We start from the raw sequence: 15,257 nt of genomic DNA on the forward strand, positions 1-15,257 counted from the left end.
GCCCCCGGGGGGCGGCCGCGCCCCTCGCCCCGGCCATTAAGGCCCGCTAAAGGCTCGCCCGGGGTTATTTGCTTGTTTTATTTATTTATTTTTGCAAGCCTTTTGCTTTCGGCATTGCCGATGCCGGGCGCTGTTCTCTGCCACTGCCGCAATCGTACAAAACTCTCTCTGCAACTTCCAGCTTTGGGGCCCGAAGAATTCCTTCAAGGCGAGTCGTTCTTACAGCCCCGGGTACAAAGGCGGACGCGGCCGGGCTGCAGGAACTGGAGTTTGTGGTTCTGCTGGAAGGCTCTACTTCAAGCCCTAAAGCTGGCCATGGCGAGGGTTTAGGAACAGAGTCCTGGTTTCTACTATCACTATGCAGCAAGAGCAGCCAAGTTTCAAAGTAATTAGAGATTGGGGGGGGGAGAGGGGGGGAGAAAGGGAATGAGAGATAATGTGTGAACACATGCATTTTAAAAAGACTTTCAAAAGCTTAAATTATTCCCACAGTGAAACAAGCTTCCAGTAATTTATTTTTTTTCCTTGGTTGATGAAGAGATTTCTGTCGCTCCCCCCTGCCAGCATCCTGCACACTAGTCCTTTTAAGACAATCTGTCTCATAGAGAACGATTTAAAATTCTTGATAGCTCACGTGCCTTATCCCTCCACTTGTGCTTGTGCTACATGACCCAGAGTTCCCTTTTCCCAAAGAAAGCAAAAGGAAAATAGGTTGTGTGTCAGGTAGAAATGTCTTTTCATTGGGCTCTTTTCCTTAGGCACACTATGTGAGACTAAGGAGCACTTGCACAGAGCAAGAAGCAGCTTGTGGGGAGGGAGCAAGGTGGTGAAGAATTGGCTACAGCTGTTCTAATTGGCTATCTGACCCAATCTCAAATTAGCTATTTGAAGAAAAAAAGGTGTAGTCTAGATCATTCRAACAGTTCTGATGTAGGGAACTTCCTCACCTTTTGCTGCTTTAAGGCTGAAGTTCTTGGGGCACTCACTTAGCCATGGGGTTTTCAGCTCCAGACTCCCTCCTACTGCCACTCCTTCCAGCCTCCAGCTGTTGCTATAGCCTCATTGCTGAAAGAATTTTTGGATAGTTATTATTGCAGYGTTTTTTCCCCAGCACGCTAGTTTGGCATATGAGGTGCAGTACAAGTGCTGGAGAAAAACAAGAAGCACCTTTGCGTTAATCAAACCACTTTAAAGAGCACTATTGCAGCGCATGAATCTGAAGTCAACTTTGATGCTCAAAAACTCAGTTGTCTTGTAAGGGTTGTAAGGTGTCTCAGGTAATGGCAGTGCTGGTTTAAGTAATGCCCATTACTACTAGTTGCACCAGAGCATTGAAGGGGACTAGTAATATATGGGAAATCATCACTAGACTGTTATTCAGTTATCCTAAAAGCTCTGTTTTCACTTCATATGCTCATCCTCACAATTCTACCCTGCCCTTGGGCCTCCTCGTTTACTGCTAGTATCTTCCCTGCACATATACTTCCATTCTTTCTCCCATGGTGCTGCTTCCAGACATTAATGTCTGGAAATACATAGCTAGGGTTCCCAAACAACCTTAAGTCTGCCCTAGAGGGAAAGATTTATGAAAATGTCCTCCCTGTTTAATATAAGTTGGGACCACAAACAATGAAATGCCTCAATTATACTAGTACAACTGCAGAAATTCCAGCTTACTGCTAGCCAAACATAACCCACTGAGTGCTGTGTTCTTTTATTTCATATTTCTGATTAGGCAAACAATACAATGAAAGCCTCACTCTCTCTTTTTTTGTAAGTTTGCATGACTCACCACTTATGTAAGCCTTACACAGGAGCTGGTCTTGGCTCCAGTGATGATACTGCATGCTGATCTGCAACTAGTGCAAGGCTTCAACCTCCTTGTTCTGCACAAGCAAAAGAGAAGATTATCTCAACTTACATGTTACAAGCAGAGTAGTTCTGGGAACCCAGAAGAAGCATGGAATATGTAGGAAACTATGATATTTAGTTAATGACATAACTTATAGGTGAATTCTCTAAAATGTTCAGCACTGGTGTCATTTTTCTTTCTCTCAAATGAGTGTGTGGACAGGTTGGTCTATAGAATTCAAAATCATTTGGCTTTCAAGCATAGCTTATAGTTAGGAAATACACAATTCTTGCATGGTCTGTCACTTCATCTTTGATGCCATTATAATTAATATGGGACAGCAGTACTGAAATACCATGGCTATCACAAACTGTTATTAGCAGGCAGAGAAAAATTTATTTGGGAGCTACCATTGAGCATTTCAGAGCCTTAACAAATCTGGATTTAAATGAAAGTCCAACCTTGCCACACAGAGATAAAGAATATACTTCCCCTTAGTTCACTAGTGTTTGTTTCATTTTAGCACCGACAATAAAGAAACCAGTGGATAGAGGAGCCTGGAAGTTGCTTATTTCTCCCACAGCTGCCCTGACACTTCTCACACACTCGTTGCATCCAAGTTCTGTTATTCTTAGCTCAGTGACTCACAACAGATGTCCTCTTTCCAGAAAGACTARTTTTCTGCTCCCTCAACACAGCTTGACACACTGCAGTCTTCACTGTGGCTTTTACAGGCTGGGAATAAGAACACACTTGCGGCATAGCAGCTGTCTTGTTCCCATTTGAAAAAAGAAAAGACAAATGACCCATGTCAGATTTGACTTTGCTTTTAACCACAGTAGAGGCAGCAAGATTAGGATTGCCAACAAAATTTAGGAATTACTAGGGAAAGCATTATCTTCTAAGTCTCAGCTGAAGGAACACATCGTCGATACCATGTGAAGTAGGAGCGTTGACCTCACCCCAGAGCCTAGAATAGGAGTCCCTTGAGGGGCAGGTAGAGTGAGCGAGCTACTGAGTCTGTAAGAGTATATTCAGCATTTAGCTTGAACACTGGAACAGGAAAAATTATAAATGGCCCTAAGTAGCAAAGAGTGTTTTTACTATGTATCTAATATATAAATAACTTTCCCCGAGGAGATAAACTCCTGAGTGCAGACTTGCCAGCACATCCTGTCTCCAAAGCATGTGCCCTACTCAAGCCCTTCAAAAAAGTGGACTGTCAGCATTTTTTATGATAGTTTTGTGCAAAGTACGGTTGCTGAAATCATGATCCAGACAATAAGATGCTGTATTATCTCTGCTTTTCCAGCCAGTGCTTCTTTGCACTCTACCATCACTTCCTGAAGCATCTCCAAAGGCTTGAAAGCTTGCCAGCCTTCCCCAAAGACTGCRCCTTGGTTAGATGAGGAAACTGAGGGCGAACGTGGTGAAGTACCTCATCCAAGGTTACCCAGGAATTTGTAGCAGTAGAATCCATGTCTACTTTCTCTTAAAAGATCAAAATGGGTGATTACTCCACATTTTAATCCATCTCAGTGACTACGCTACCTAACTGAAAGCATAAGGAAAATTCAGGAAGGAATTAAGTAGCATCTCTGCCAATACACTGAAGCCAAACTCAAATTTGGATAAAGCTGCCACGTTGTCTCTTTACATCTCATCTTCACATATCRTGTGAGAAAGCACAGCCACTAGCACAAGAGAAGCTACATTGTGCTGGATTGTTTCCTCACAGATTTTATTATTATATGCCCACTTCCTCCTTTTAAGGATGTAACAATTATGTCAGARTAAAGTGTAAGCCTTTTGAAAGGGTATCAGTCTAAGTTACTATTTTCTCCAAGTTTGTTTTGTCAATGTAATTGGTTAAATTACCAATTCCTGTGACAACTTTCCCCAAAAGATGCATTCTGTAACGGTAACTATCATGGTGCTCTTTCCAGTTACATGATGCCCACCTGGACATTTTGTTTCAATTGATAATGTCCAAAAGAGACAATGGATTTGTCCAGAAGTTGTATCTTTATATTCAGGTTATTTTTTTGTGGCTGTTCTCAATGAGTAACATTTTAAGATCTAAAATTCCATCCCTCTCCATGAATGCTATCATGAAGCCTTCCCTCCTTCATTTTCACAATTGCACAAAATCTGYTCAGGAAACAGTAATACTATTGTGYATCTGCTCAGCCTTAGCAAATGCCAAACACTCTGCCTCTAGGAAGAGGCTACATACTAGTAATGGAGCATTACTGATCCTGGTAGCATGCATTCACTCCCAAACTACGTTAGCTGGTAGATGAGGGAAAAGCCCTCGATTCAATTGCAGACTAGCATCAGTATAACCAAGAACTCATCATATATGCAACTTCCTTTACTGTTGTGATTACCAAGAACATGAAAAATTAAGACATAATCTTTTAAGATTGGCTGCTAAAGTCACTATCATCTTTTGCCACAGTTTTGAAAAGCACATCTCAAAAACTCTGGAGTCCAGCCAGCAGTGGAATCCACAAGGTCATTCTTTATGAAAAATCAACCAAAAGCCCATGCAACAGGCTACTTCTTTTCAATAGCACAACTCACTTGGAACTGTCCTTTCCATATAACAATGCCAATAAACACATGGGAATTAGAGAAAATTCAGCAGTGATTGTTTCAATCATGTACATACAGCACCCCCCATTTCCATGTCCCAGAGACACATTTTTTGGTTTTGATGAAGGCTTCCATCAGAAAGCTAGTTCTTCAAGAAATAACCTAATAGGTCAGTCAGTATCAGTGGAGCTATGTTTTCAACAGCTGAGRACCTAGAAACTTCTTAGCCCTAATGACCTAGTGGCTCAAGGAAGTGAAGTGTTGAAGGGTTTTATGAACAACAACAACATTCCTATTGTGTTCTACTGAAAATTTTGTCCCTTCTGCTGTAGCTTCTTGTAAGGAGAATTGTACTACTAATATGACAATCAATATCAGCTGAAGTTCTAGCAATTTTGGAATCAGAAGTAGTGAAATAAAGGTGACATTAGAATGCAGGTGTCTATAGGTGATTCATCTGAAGCCAAGCCTTACAAATATAAAAGCCCCATTCTCCACAGGTTTAGTTGGGAGGATCACATTTATTAGCTGTAGTAGACTCAATTCTCAACATGGTGTAGCCCTTTGTGAAGATGCTGAGCCACAGTTATGTTATGGATTTAGAAATGCTCCCTTCCATTTTTAATCACCATTTACCTTCATCTATCCAGTCAGCATCTTGTGCTTCTTTTGTGGAGGASCATTGTTTAGAAGAGTCAGATACACACATACAATCTTCAGCACAATCACTTTTCTCTAGGTTAGAATTTACACTAGGTTCTCCAGGTTAGTTATTACATCAGACATGACTTTTATACAGCCAACCCACTCAGATGTTCAACAAATGGATGAACAAAGCAAAATAAAACATCACACACCTGGAAGAATGTGGAAGAAGGAAGGGACAGAGGGAAAAAAAAACAGAGTATCTTATTAAACAAAGCTGAAACTTGCTCCCCACCCCCTTAAAAAAAAAAGTTTATGCTTTGAAACCAGAAGAGCAAGCTATGTAAATTCTAACTTCACCTGTTGACGTAAATATCATGTTTAATTCAGCAAACAGCACCTCCAGCTGACACAACCATCTGCAGAACAATCCAAGTTTTTGTTCTTTGGCACTCTAGATTTTTTTCAACCATGTTCATTTACTGAGCAGCATGGGTAATACAGTGTACTTTATACATCTGTGCACAAAATTTCCAGAGTACCATGGAGTTCTGTAGCTTTTAGTGTCTTTACAGAAAACAACATTTCAGTAGTTCTTTGTGGTATACATTTGTTTTGAAAGGCAATATGCACTGTTTCAGGCTGAAATGACTTTCCTTAATAAGATTTTGTGCATTTCTTCAACTAGATTCCTAAATTAATACCTTTATTTTGATCATCTTTATCCTCTTCTTCCTAAGAAACTAAAATACAAAATACACACATTCCATATGGAGTGATTTCTGGACTCACACACAAATTAAGTAACAACTGCTGACTATAGCACTGAATACCTGGAGATTGAGAAGGCTRTAGTGAATATGTTTGTCTATGCAACATTATTAGCTGGGAATTGTTGTTTCAGACCTATTTCAAAGATATTGAGAGATATTCACTTTACACATAGGTAAAGCTGAACAAACATATCAGATGAAGAGTGGGAGTATTCTGACTAAGAACAGGAATATTCCAGAGCAATAGAAGTAGTATTCTGGAACAATTTTTCTACTTTAAAATGTACTCCAGATACATTTCAGAATAAACACCATCTATAAATCAATCCACAAACCTTTGATCACACACATACACACACACTTGAAATGAAATGCTTAAAAATATTTTCCAAGTATTATACTAACAGTTATTCAGTCTTTTCAATCTCCATGAATACTGGAAAAAACCAGTTGCTAGAATTCATAGTTTGAAGTTTCATGGAATAAAGAAAATGTGCTTAAACACGGGTCATAGAGCCACACCACACATGAAAAGACTGTTTCCCCAAACTACCCTATTTATTCCAGTAAGACTTCTAGAACAGATTTTTGGTTTTGTTATTTTAATAACTCCATAAAAGCCAAGGATTTATAGAAGCACATGCAAGTCCATTTACATCAAGAGATTAGTGAGAAGTTACAAACTTTCCTTAGGACAGGAACTGTATCTTTAAGACTGAAAATAGTAAATAAAAGAACACACATGAACCAACAGCTAAGGCGACAAGAACATCTTTGCTGACAGCTGACTTCCTGAATTGTTTTTTTGGGGAAAAAAAACCTCAAAACCAAATAAAATTCCCTACACCTCTGGAGAAAAACAGCAAAATGGGTTTTTTTACACTCTTTTACTGATCCATTTTAAGTCATATCAACAGATTTGCCATTTTCTAAGTATTTTTGTAATTGAAAGCTAGGTTTTTCATTTCATCTCTCTCCTGAAAGCCCTTACAAACATAAATTGGATCAGAAAAACAGACGTCAGAAAAAGGTGCAACAAATCCCATCTCCAAACTCCGTAAGGAAGAGAAGCACTCTTGGAGAGGTCTGCCCTCTCCAATTCCAGTCAGAAAAGCCAAATGCTGTGACCAGTTATTGAACCAGTGATGTATCACCTTCTGCAAATCTCTACGGATTCTTTAGCAGGAGTAAAAACAACAGGAAAAGTTCCTAGAAGAATCTTAAAGACCATTTTTCTTTAGCACGCAACACAGTTTGCATTCTTGCTTCACTACTCATCTTTCAAATTTTGTTCGTACTTTCATTTGAAGTAAAAAAGAAGCTTTAATATTGAAAAAAAAGTAGCAGCTCAGCTTTTCCCTGTAGCTTAGGGAGGAGAAGGACATTAGCCACATTTAACTGTTACTAGTTTAACTAGTTTAAGCCATACAGTAACTCATTGTTGCTGCAAATACGTGCAAGAACATCATTTTGTTCTCATCAGCTATTCTTTTTATTTATTTTTGCAWTTTTTTTATTTTTTTATTTTTTTTAACCTAGCACATCAACACCTTGAAGACAGACCCAAAAGAGTAGTCAATTTTGCTAAGTTAAGTGGATGCTTTCTTCCTTGGAAGGAAATGGGTATTAATTTACAACTTGTCTGACTGGTAGGGAGATAGAGATTTTTCCTATTTACAGAATACATATGATTTGTAACTTCTGAATGTGTTCCCATTATGCCTGTCTTGTCAGAAGTGATTATGTTTAGTGACATATAGGGAACTCATTCCCCCTCTAACAAACTAACACCTCAGTCTTTGTCAAAGTAAAAGACTTAAGTGTTAACAGGGAATGTAGAGGTTTTCATGTCAGTTACAATGAGATCCACAAATAAATTTCACAGGATCCCACTATCAGTCCACAATGTGCAAACATCACAGTTATTGCTAGCTCAATGGTAAAAAAGTATCGGGCAACTGCCAATGGTGTACAGGACTATAACTGAATCAATGATTATGGCTAAAATGGGTTTTCCACCATCCAGTCATTTTTCCATAATTATCCAACTTCAGAGTCATCTCAATACTCTGCCAGGCTCTCAAKTTTTTGTTATTAAACTTCCATGGTAGTAAAATTATTTCCAAGCAAATTAGTCATATATGTCACACTGCATATACTAGCTTCTGGCAAAAATGAAAGCAGCAATATCAAAAGCAAATTCCCACTACCAATGCAATCTTCTTACAATGATTTTGTAATGTCAGTACAAGTGAATTTCTCTTACATAGACCACCTCTATCTTCTTATTATTCATGTTTCTTTTGGTTGTGTTGTATGCCCCATAACCATTCAAGTACCATACAGCAAATTAAGAAAAAGTTCTTGGAATTTCACAGAAATCAAATAAGTCTTACAACCCATGGAAACATCCATGGCTCTTATTGCAATGAAAAGTCAGTACATGTGTTCATCATCCATTTATATTTTCTTTTAAAGAAAAGGCGGTGATACTTTGTATTGTTTTCACCTTGTGAGGTAGACGGCATTTTCATATAAATAGTGTAAAACGAAGTCAGCCCTGAGCCTGCAATGAGTGCTGCACCACAGACTGTTCAAGTCAATTATTAAATCATGACCATGAAATAATTCATTTTGAAAGATAAATAGTAAGTCTTTGAAAGCAGAATGTTGGCTGAGTACACGCGTAGGTCCCTTCCCTTAGCAAAGTCAGCGGAAATCTGGCTTCAGTCTCCAGACACCTTCACCACTTGGGTTCCTATGAAAGGTGCAGAGATTGCGGAGAAGTTCTCGGAAGACACAAGACTGTGCTGCCGGCAGTTTGGACTCAAATTCCTGCAGTATTTCCTGAGTGCTAGCCTCGCCATCCACACGAGCCTGGAATGCTATGAAGTTCCGTACATCCACTAGCAATTCATCGTATTCTGTTGAAACTGGGGCTGGAGCTGGGGCTTGCTGAAGGTTCTCATCTCCCTCATTCCCTGTCCTTTGTGGTAAAATAAGGTGGTTTCTTGCCCTCATCTTTGCTAACAAAGTTGAAGAATCTAGTGCACTCGATGATGATTCTCCAGCCTCTGATTTCCCATCAAAGTGCTCATTAGAATTACTCCTCCTGTCATTTTCTTTCTTTATTGTACCTGTATCCTGCAAATAAACATATGGACTATGGAAAAAGTTGGATTTTGAGACTCACAGAATCTGTTCAGTGGAATCTACCCATGATTTTGGCTTAAACAACAAATGAGAACATACAGGAGCTACCCATCTGAAATATGTAATGAACAGGTAATATGCTCTCATCTCAGTTTGATTATATACTTTAACCCTGAGGAAACCAAAAAAAGAAAGAGGAGAAAAAAAAAAGCAAAAAAGAAAAAAAAAAAAGCATGGGCTTGAAACAGGGCAAGCAGAGAATGTTGTAATTTGTGACTGCTGCATCTGATTAGATTTTATCAAGATGCCACATCAAAATAAGAAAAATCAAGTTGATGGGGTGACTAAGATTCTGGATTCTAAGGCAAGTAGGTATGGGACACATGCTCTTATTGTATAAATTGGATTTCTTGTGTATATCAAAACATTTAATTCATCAAATAGAAGAGAAATGCTAGCTCCTTTGTCTTACCTTGCACTTGCTTCCAGGTGATGCACAAGCAGAACGTGGAGAAAGTAGCATAGGGTTTCTTTTCTGACCAAACCGACTCCTAAAAACACGCAACAGAAACTTATTAAAACATCCCTCAAAAAGATTAGGATATGTTTAGCAAAGACTCTGATTGGATTCTGGTTTGAGAGTTCTCAAGAACCCTCTGCCAACCTTTTCTCCTCTACTGTGCAACAGTAAAGCTTTCTTYGTATGTCAGGATGGACTAGTTGCTGGTCTTGTAACGTATGTCTTTACGTGATTATAAAATGTAAAGCACAAAACCCCACTTTGATATTTGCTACTGCAAATACCAGGTGGGGGAAAAAAAAWTTTTATAGCATCCTAAGGAACTTTTCTCTCTGGAAAAGCAGTGCAAAAACTGACTTACTTTATTCCTGATGGTGCACCTGAAAGACCACTTGTGCCTGTCCAGGTTGGCACACCAGAAGCAGCTCCTAAACATCGCTGTCGAGAGACTTTTAAGGCTCTTAAGGCATCCTGGGCCACTCTGTTTGCTTCCGCTTCCAACAGCACATAATCTGCACTAGCAGCTTCCATAATGGCATCATGCTTCATAACACTGTGTACCCCTAACAAAACACACAAAAAGTGAGGGGAAAAAAATATGTTAATTTACAGGACAAGGTGTAAAAATAAGTATTCACTATTTAATTGAAAGCAACAAGCACCCCTCCCAATTGTTTATATACTGCACTTCAGTACAGTCATTTCTAGTAAGAGATACTTCTTGCATCAAATGAGGAACCAACGGACAGCAAACCACTTCTAGTGTGCTGATGAGGTCATTATTCACAATAGACTTAGCAATTATGCATGTAAACTGATCATTTCTATTGTCATGGATAAGAAGTGAAGCCCTTGTGTAAATAAAGTTTGATTACATTCTTATTTCCAGAAGAAACGTATTACTTCTATATCCAAAAGTGTTTCTAGAATGGTATACGTTTCTTGAGCACTTTTAACAACGAACTTTTAAACTTTTCATTACAGTAACTGAAGAAATGGGTTCTATCTTTTGTACTGTAGTTTTAACCATCAAAATAAGAGAACTGTTCCTTCCCTCACCTGCTTAGTTTTATCACCTCAATTTAAATAGCCTGGCACTGTTGAATAACTGAATAACAAAGGCTACCTGATTTTTTGAAAAGTTTCTCTAAGACATAATCTTCATTTTTCTTTAGCTCTTCCTCCTTCTCTTCACTGTCCTCCTTTCTATATTGCTTTTGTTTTACTAGATGAGGAATACGCTCTCCTTCAAATTTGGCATCTTTGTGACGTTTCCTCCTCTTAGACTTATCTTTATGGCTCTCATGTGGCAGCATATCCACCCTGTGCTTTGTTTTTGAGGTGCATTTATAATGATTTTTATCTAATTGGCCATCTTCAGGTTTAGCATCCTGCTCTTCCCAACAGACAGCTGCACCAGATGCAAGATGAAAACGTTCCTCAAAATTTACATTAGCTGCTCCATGTACTTCATCAGTTACCATGGTGCCCTGACATTCTGCATTCTCTGAAGACCCTACATTATCTGACAATGACTGGGACATAGATTTCTCAGCTTTTTCCAAGCTCTCCTCCTTGCTTTTACTCCATGAATTTATATTAGTAGTAGCTTGCGCATTATCTTTTGCATAGCTATTTTGGTCAAAGGTTTCCAAATCTCCTTTCATTTCTTCACTTGACTCTATTGCTTCAGAAGAATTTGCCATGTGCCTGGTTGAACTGGATGGCTTGCTGTACTTTCGTGAGCTGCCTTCTGTTAGATGGAGACCACCTCTGGAAGTATCATTATCAGGTGGCTTTTCAAGTTTCCGTTTCAATTGGTGTTTTGGGACTTGAACATCTGAACCAGTACCTGAGAAACAAATGAAATCAATGTCAATTTCTCAAACACTTCAAACGTTTTTGCTTTTAACAGATGGGGGAAAAAGAAACAAAAGTACCTGCAAAAATYGCACTAGTTTCTGTCCCCTGAGACACATCCGGGCTGCTCAGAGTAAAAAGCTCATAAAGATCATTGGATTTGAAAAAGCGCCTTTGCTTAGGGTCTTTCAGCACTCTGTTCGTTAAAAACTGCTTGAAGATTTGTCTAAAGATGAAAAAAAATGTACTTTGTGTATGAAACAATGTCTATGTTTAAGTATTGAATAGGTTACTTAAACAGAAAACTGTATCAGCACAAATTTTACCCTGCAGAACAATTAAAGCAGTGGGAAGATGATGATAGTTTTCAAAAGATAATCTTGAGTTAGTAACTTTCAAACAACCCACTGAATTGTTAAACACGGGGATTTATTGCATAGCAACAATCCCTTAACACAACAGGTAACCACCATTCTGAAATGTCCTATGGGGCATCCCTTATCTACATAATAAATAACTCCACAGCTAGAGATTTTTTTTGTCCATTAAAATTGAAATGCCTGCATAAATTACAACAAAACCATCAAAAAGCTCTTCCAAAAAAAAAAAAAAAAAAAAAAATGATCTGGTTAAAATGACAACATTTAAATAGTTCAGTCGGCTGGAGAAAGGAAAAGCAGCAGAGGAGCTCAGTCTGATAGTGAGGAATATGTGTCAACCATTGAAAAGAGAAATCCAAGTTAGGGTGAGAGAAAGGGGAAAACAGATTCCATCTACAGAAGGAAACAAATCTGGTGGAGAAGTAAGCTGCCAAAAGTCTGTTGGTATTGGTAAATCTATTTTTATGCCAAAGCTTACACTAGATAGCTTTTGATTGCAAGTTTTCAGCACCATTTTCCTGTCCAAAAAATGTATCTTCAAATAAAGATGTAACGCAGTTCCAGGCTATTGGTCTACTGGCACCAAGCAGGAAAACTACATCCAAATCCAGCTGACAACAATTTATGTTCAAAAACAGTTTCCAGCTACTGTAATACAGATTATAAGTTTTCTGATGGATGTAAGAATTAACTGAGCTTCATAGCTTCCCTGCAAGGCTGATCTCACACTTGCAGGAGGAAAACAGAGACAAAAATAGAAGACAACTTGCTTGAAGCTCAAAGTCCACTGCACTGCTCTGGTAATTAACTGAATTTCTGATGTCTGTCCTGACCCTTTGAGTCCATTTCCTTGATGCGGTCAGTATTTTTCAAATGAACATATGCCAGAGGTAATCAAGACAACTAACAGCGGATGCTCTGTGTCCATGTGGTAAAACAGATTAAAAAAAATACTCACTGAGTAAGTGCAGGTATTTCATTATTTAGAGCTCTTCATTCATCTGCATCTTCAAAGAGGCTATCCCAGTTCTAAAGAGTAATGCCTAGCCAGAGGATTCCCAACTACATTCATTTGGAATTTATGTGAATGAAGCTAACTACTCAAAGAGYGGAATGGGAAAGCAAACAAAAAGATTTAATTGATTTAGAAATGCAAACACTTTAAGGCTCTAGCTACAGTCTAGAATAAATAACCTGACTACAAACAGCCAGCTCTTAAGGGCTTAATTCTTGCACTTCAGAACAATCTTGGAACAGAATCAAACTCTGTTGCAGAGTAACAAATGCATGTACGTACCACTTACATCTTTATATATTCTAAGAGCAGCATAAAGAACTTGTTGATTTCAAACTGCATCTCATTGCCAAGACTCATATTCTAAACAAGAGTGTCATTCTTCTGGTCTCGGCCTCACGCTTTCCCATTTACAGTGAATTCTGGATGTGCGGGACACAAGTGCAGCTGCAGGGATTGATGAAATATGGTTGGCATGTCTGGCATTCTCAGAGCTAGAGAGGCAGCAGCACAGTCCTGTAGCTAAGAATGTAATACTAGAAGGCTGACTTCCCAACAGAAATTTTGTATTCTTTCTCTGTCATGTGCCCCATCATGACCAAAGCTGGGGTTACATACCATGTGAGCACATGTACAGGTGTGCCACTGTCATTAGACCACAAAAATTTTATTGAGCATAGGGTTGTATCCAAAGAATCAGTCCAACTGACCTGTGGTATATCTTCTCTTCAATAGTACCTGCAGTGAGAAGCCTGTACACAGTCACCTGTTTCTTTTGGCCTATTCTCCAAGCACGTTCCCGAGCCTAGAACAAAAAAGGTTGACAAGGAGCTACTGATACTATTGTTTTATATCTAGTTTGGCATTTAACAAATAGTTCAAGAAGTTACATTTGTTGTATTTCTATAGCATTAGGAAAATGAATTCAGAAACAGAGGAAAAAATATTTATTTATATTTATGTATGTAAAAAGATAAAGCTCCAATTGTACCAAAAAATCCACACAATCTCAAAGACCAAGTTGGTTTGTCAGAATTCATATCTAGGATGCTGTACTTCATACAGACTTGTTCCAAAAGAGATCTATCTCAGAAGTCACTTTTATTTAATGTGTATACTTCCTATACGCTTTTCTCCCTTTTTCTTAACTGAAAACTTTCGTAGAAACATCTTGAATCAACAACTAAAATGGACCAGTGCAGTGAGACCGCACACTTGCGGATTACAAACCTGTGTAGGCCATCTTAAGGAAATWGTTTTTTCCTCTCAAACACTTAAGCCCCATAAACTCCTAAGTGATCTGATAACCCAGAGTCCATCACACATCATCAGATAAAGAACAAYTCCTCTAAGATATGTTTCCTTCTTTGGAAACACGTAGTTTATCTGTTTAAAAAAATCAGACCATGTTGACTGCTTGTCTGACTGCACTCTAAACTGCATATATGAATCAACAATATTGAAGAGTGGTAAGGATAGCGTAAAAAGGATGTGGTGAGAATTGCTTATGACTGGCTTTACCATGCAAACAATCATAATGTCGAACTGCACCATAAGCGACCACTTCTGGCAACAGCAACTTAAAAGAAGATCAACATACTGCTTTAACACATAATTTATAGAGAAAAATGTCACTCTATTTTCAGTTTTATTTTTAACTTAGCCAGTAAATGGAATGTAATAACCCGAACACACCTGTGTGTCTGTACTGGGATTCCAGTCAGGATCATAAATAATAACCCGGTCAGCACCTGTCAAATTAATTCCAATGCCACCAACACGAGTTGTCAGAAGAAAGATAAATATGGACTTGTCCTATAACACAAGAGAAAACTTAATAAAACAGGAATTACCAAAGCACAAATCTGTTCTTGTTATTTCCTGGCTTCTTTTATTAAAATGTTTTAAATTTAATAAAGGAAAGGGAAAAAAGTTAATCCTCATTTACCAGTATTATTTGTAAAAATGCAACAGGAGTCAAGAGGAGCATTAAGTTTCTGTGTTTACCTAACAACTCTTTTGACAAATAAAAATACTTTAGTCTAAATTTCTTTTACTGTTTTCCAGTTAAAGCTTCTTTTCATCTTGTTCAATTGTGCATTTCTTTTCTTAGCACAAAATCTAACTTAAGTATGAAGAAAAATGGTGGCTTCTTTTCCTCAAACAAGGCAAGTGGTTTCATTTCATTAAACTTCTCAGATTCATTTGTGAAAACTGAAATAACATATTTAAAAACAGGCCAAAAAGGAATGCCAAGAACCCTGAACTAAGTCCAGGTACCTTACTCATTAATAGACATGTTTGTAGGATACAACATCTCACCTCATTGTATCTTGTTATAAGGGGCTGTCTGGAAACTATTGTTGTGGTGCCATCCATCCTGAGGTATGAATAGTTTCTATTTCTCACAAAGACTTCAAGGATCTGCAACATCTGTTATGACACAAAGAAAAAAAATAAY

The 15,257-nt window shown here is 38.3% G+C and overlaps 2 protein-coding genes across 8 annotated transcripts in view; both read right to left on the minus strand.

The window, feature by feature from the left end:
- LOC146584437 (bone morphogenetic protein 7-like) overlaps positions 1–3,332 on the minus strand; it is a 10,039-nt gene extending 6,707 nt beyond the window's left edge. Inside the window, exon 1 of the mRNA XM_085324806.1 lies at positions 3,291–3,332. Within this exon, the coding sequence (XP_085180932.1) occupies positions 3,291–3,332 (42 nt within the window). The remainder of the gene's footprint in view (positions 1–3,290) is intronic.
- Positions 3,333–6,453: 3,121 nt separating this feature from the next.
- Positions 6,454–15,257, minus strand: part of ERCC6 (ERCC excision repair 6, chromatin remodeling factor) — a 50,124-nt gene continuing 41,320 nt past the window's right edge. For all 7 annotated transcript variants that reach the window (XM_085324827.1, XM_085324823.1, XM_085324824.1 and 4 more), the window contains 8 exons: positions 15,119–15,229; positions 14,492–14,611; positions 13,507–13,601; positions 11,482–11,627; positions 10,668–11,393; positions 9,903–10,104; positions 9,494–9,572; positions 6,454–9,012 (listed from right to left, as the gene is read on the minus strand). In XM_085324827.1, the coding sequence (XP_085180953.1) occupies positions 8,578–9,012; positions 9,494–9,572; positions 9,903–10,104; positions 10,668–11,393; positions 11,482–11,627; positions 13,507–13,601; positions 14,492–14,611; positions 15,119–15,229 (1,914 nt within the window). In that variant the 3' untranslated portion in view covers positions 6,454–8,577. The remainder of the gene's footprint in view (positions 9,013–9,493; positions 9,573–9,902; positions 10,105–10,667; positions 11,394–11,481; positions 11,628–13,506; positions 13,602–14,491; positions 14,612–15,118; positions 15,230–15,257) is intronic.

This window comes from Rhea americana, unplaced genomic scaffold (assembly GCF_003343005.1).
Source record: "Rhea americana isolate MKP2758 unplaced genomic scaffold, rheAme1 scaffold_93, whole genome shotgun sequence".
NCBI classification, from domain to species: domain Eukaryota; kingdom Metazoa; phylum Chordata; class Aves; order Rheiformes; family Rheidae; genus Rhea; species Rhea americana.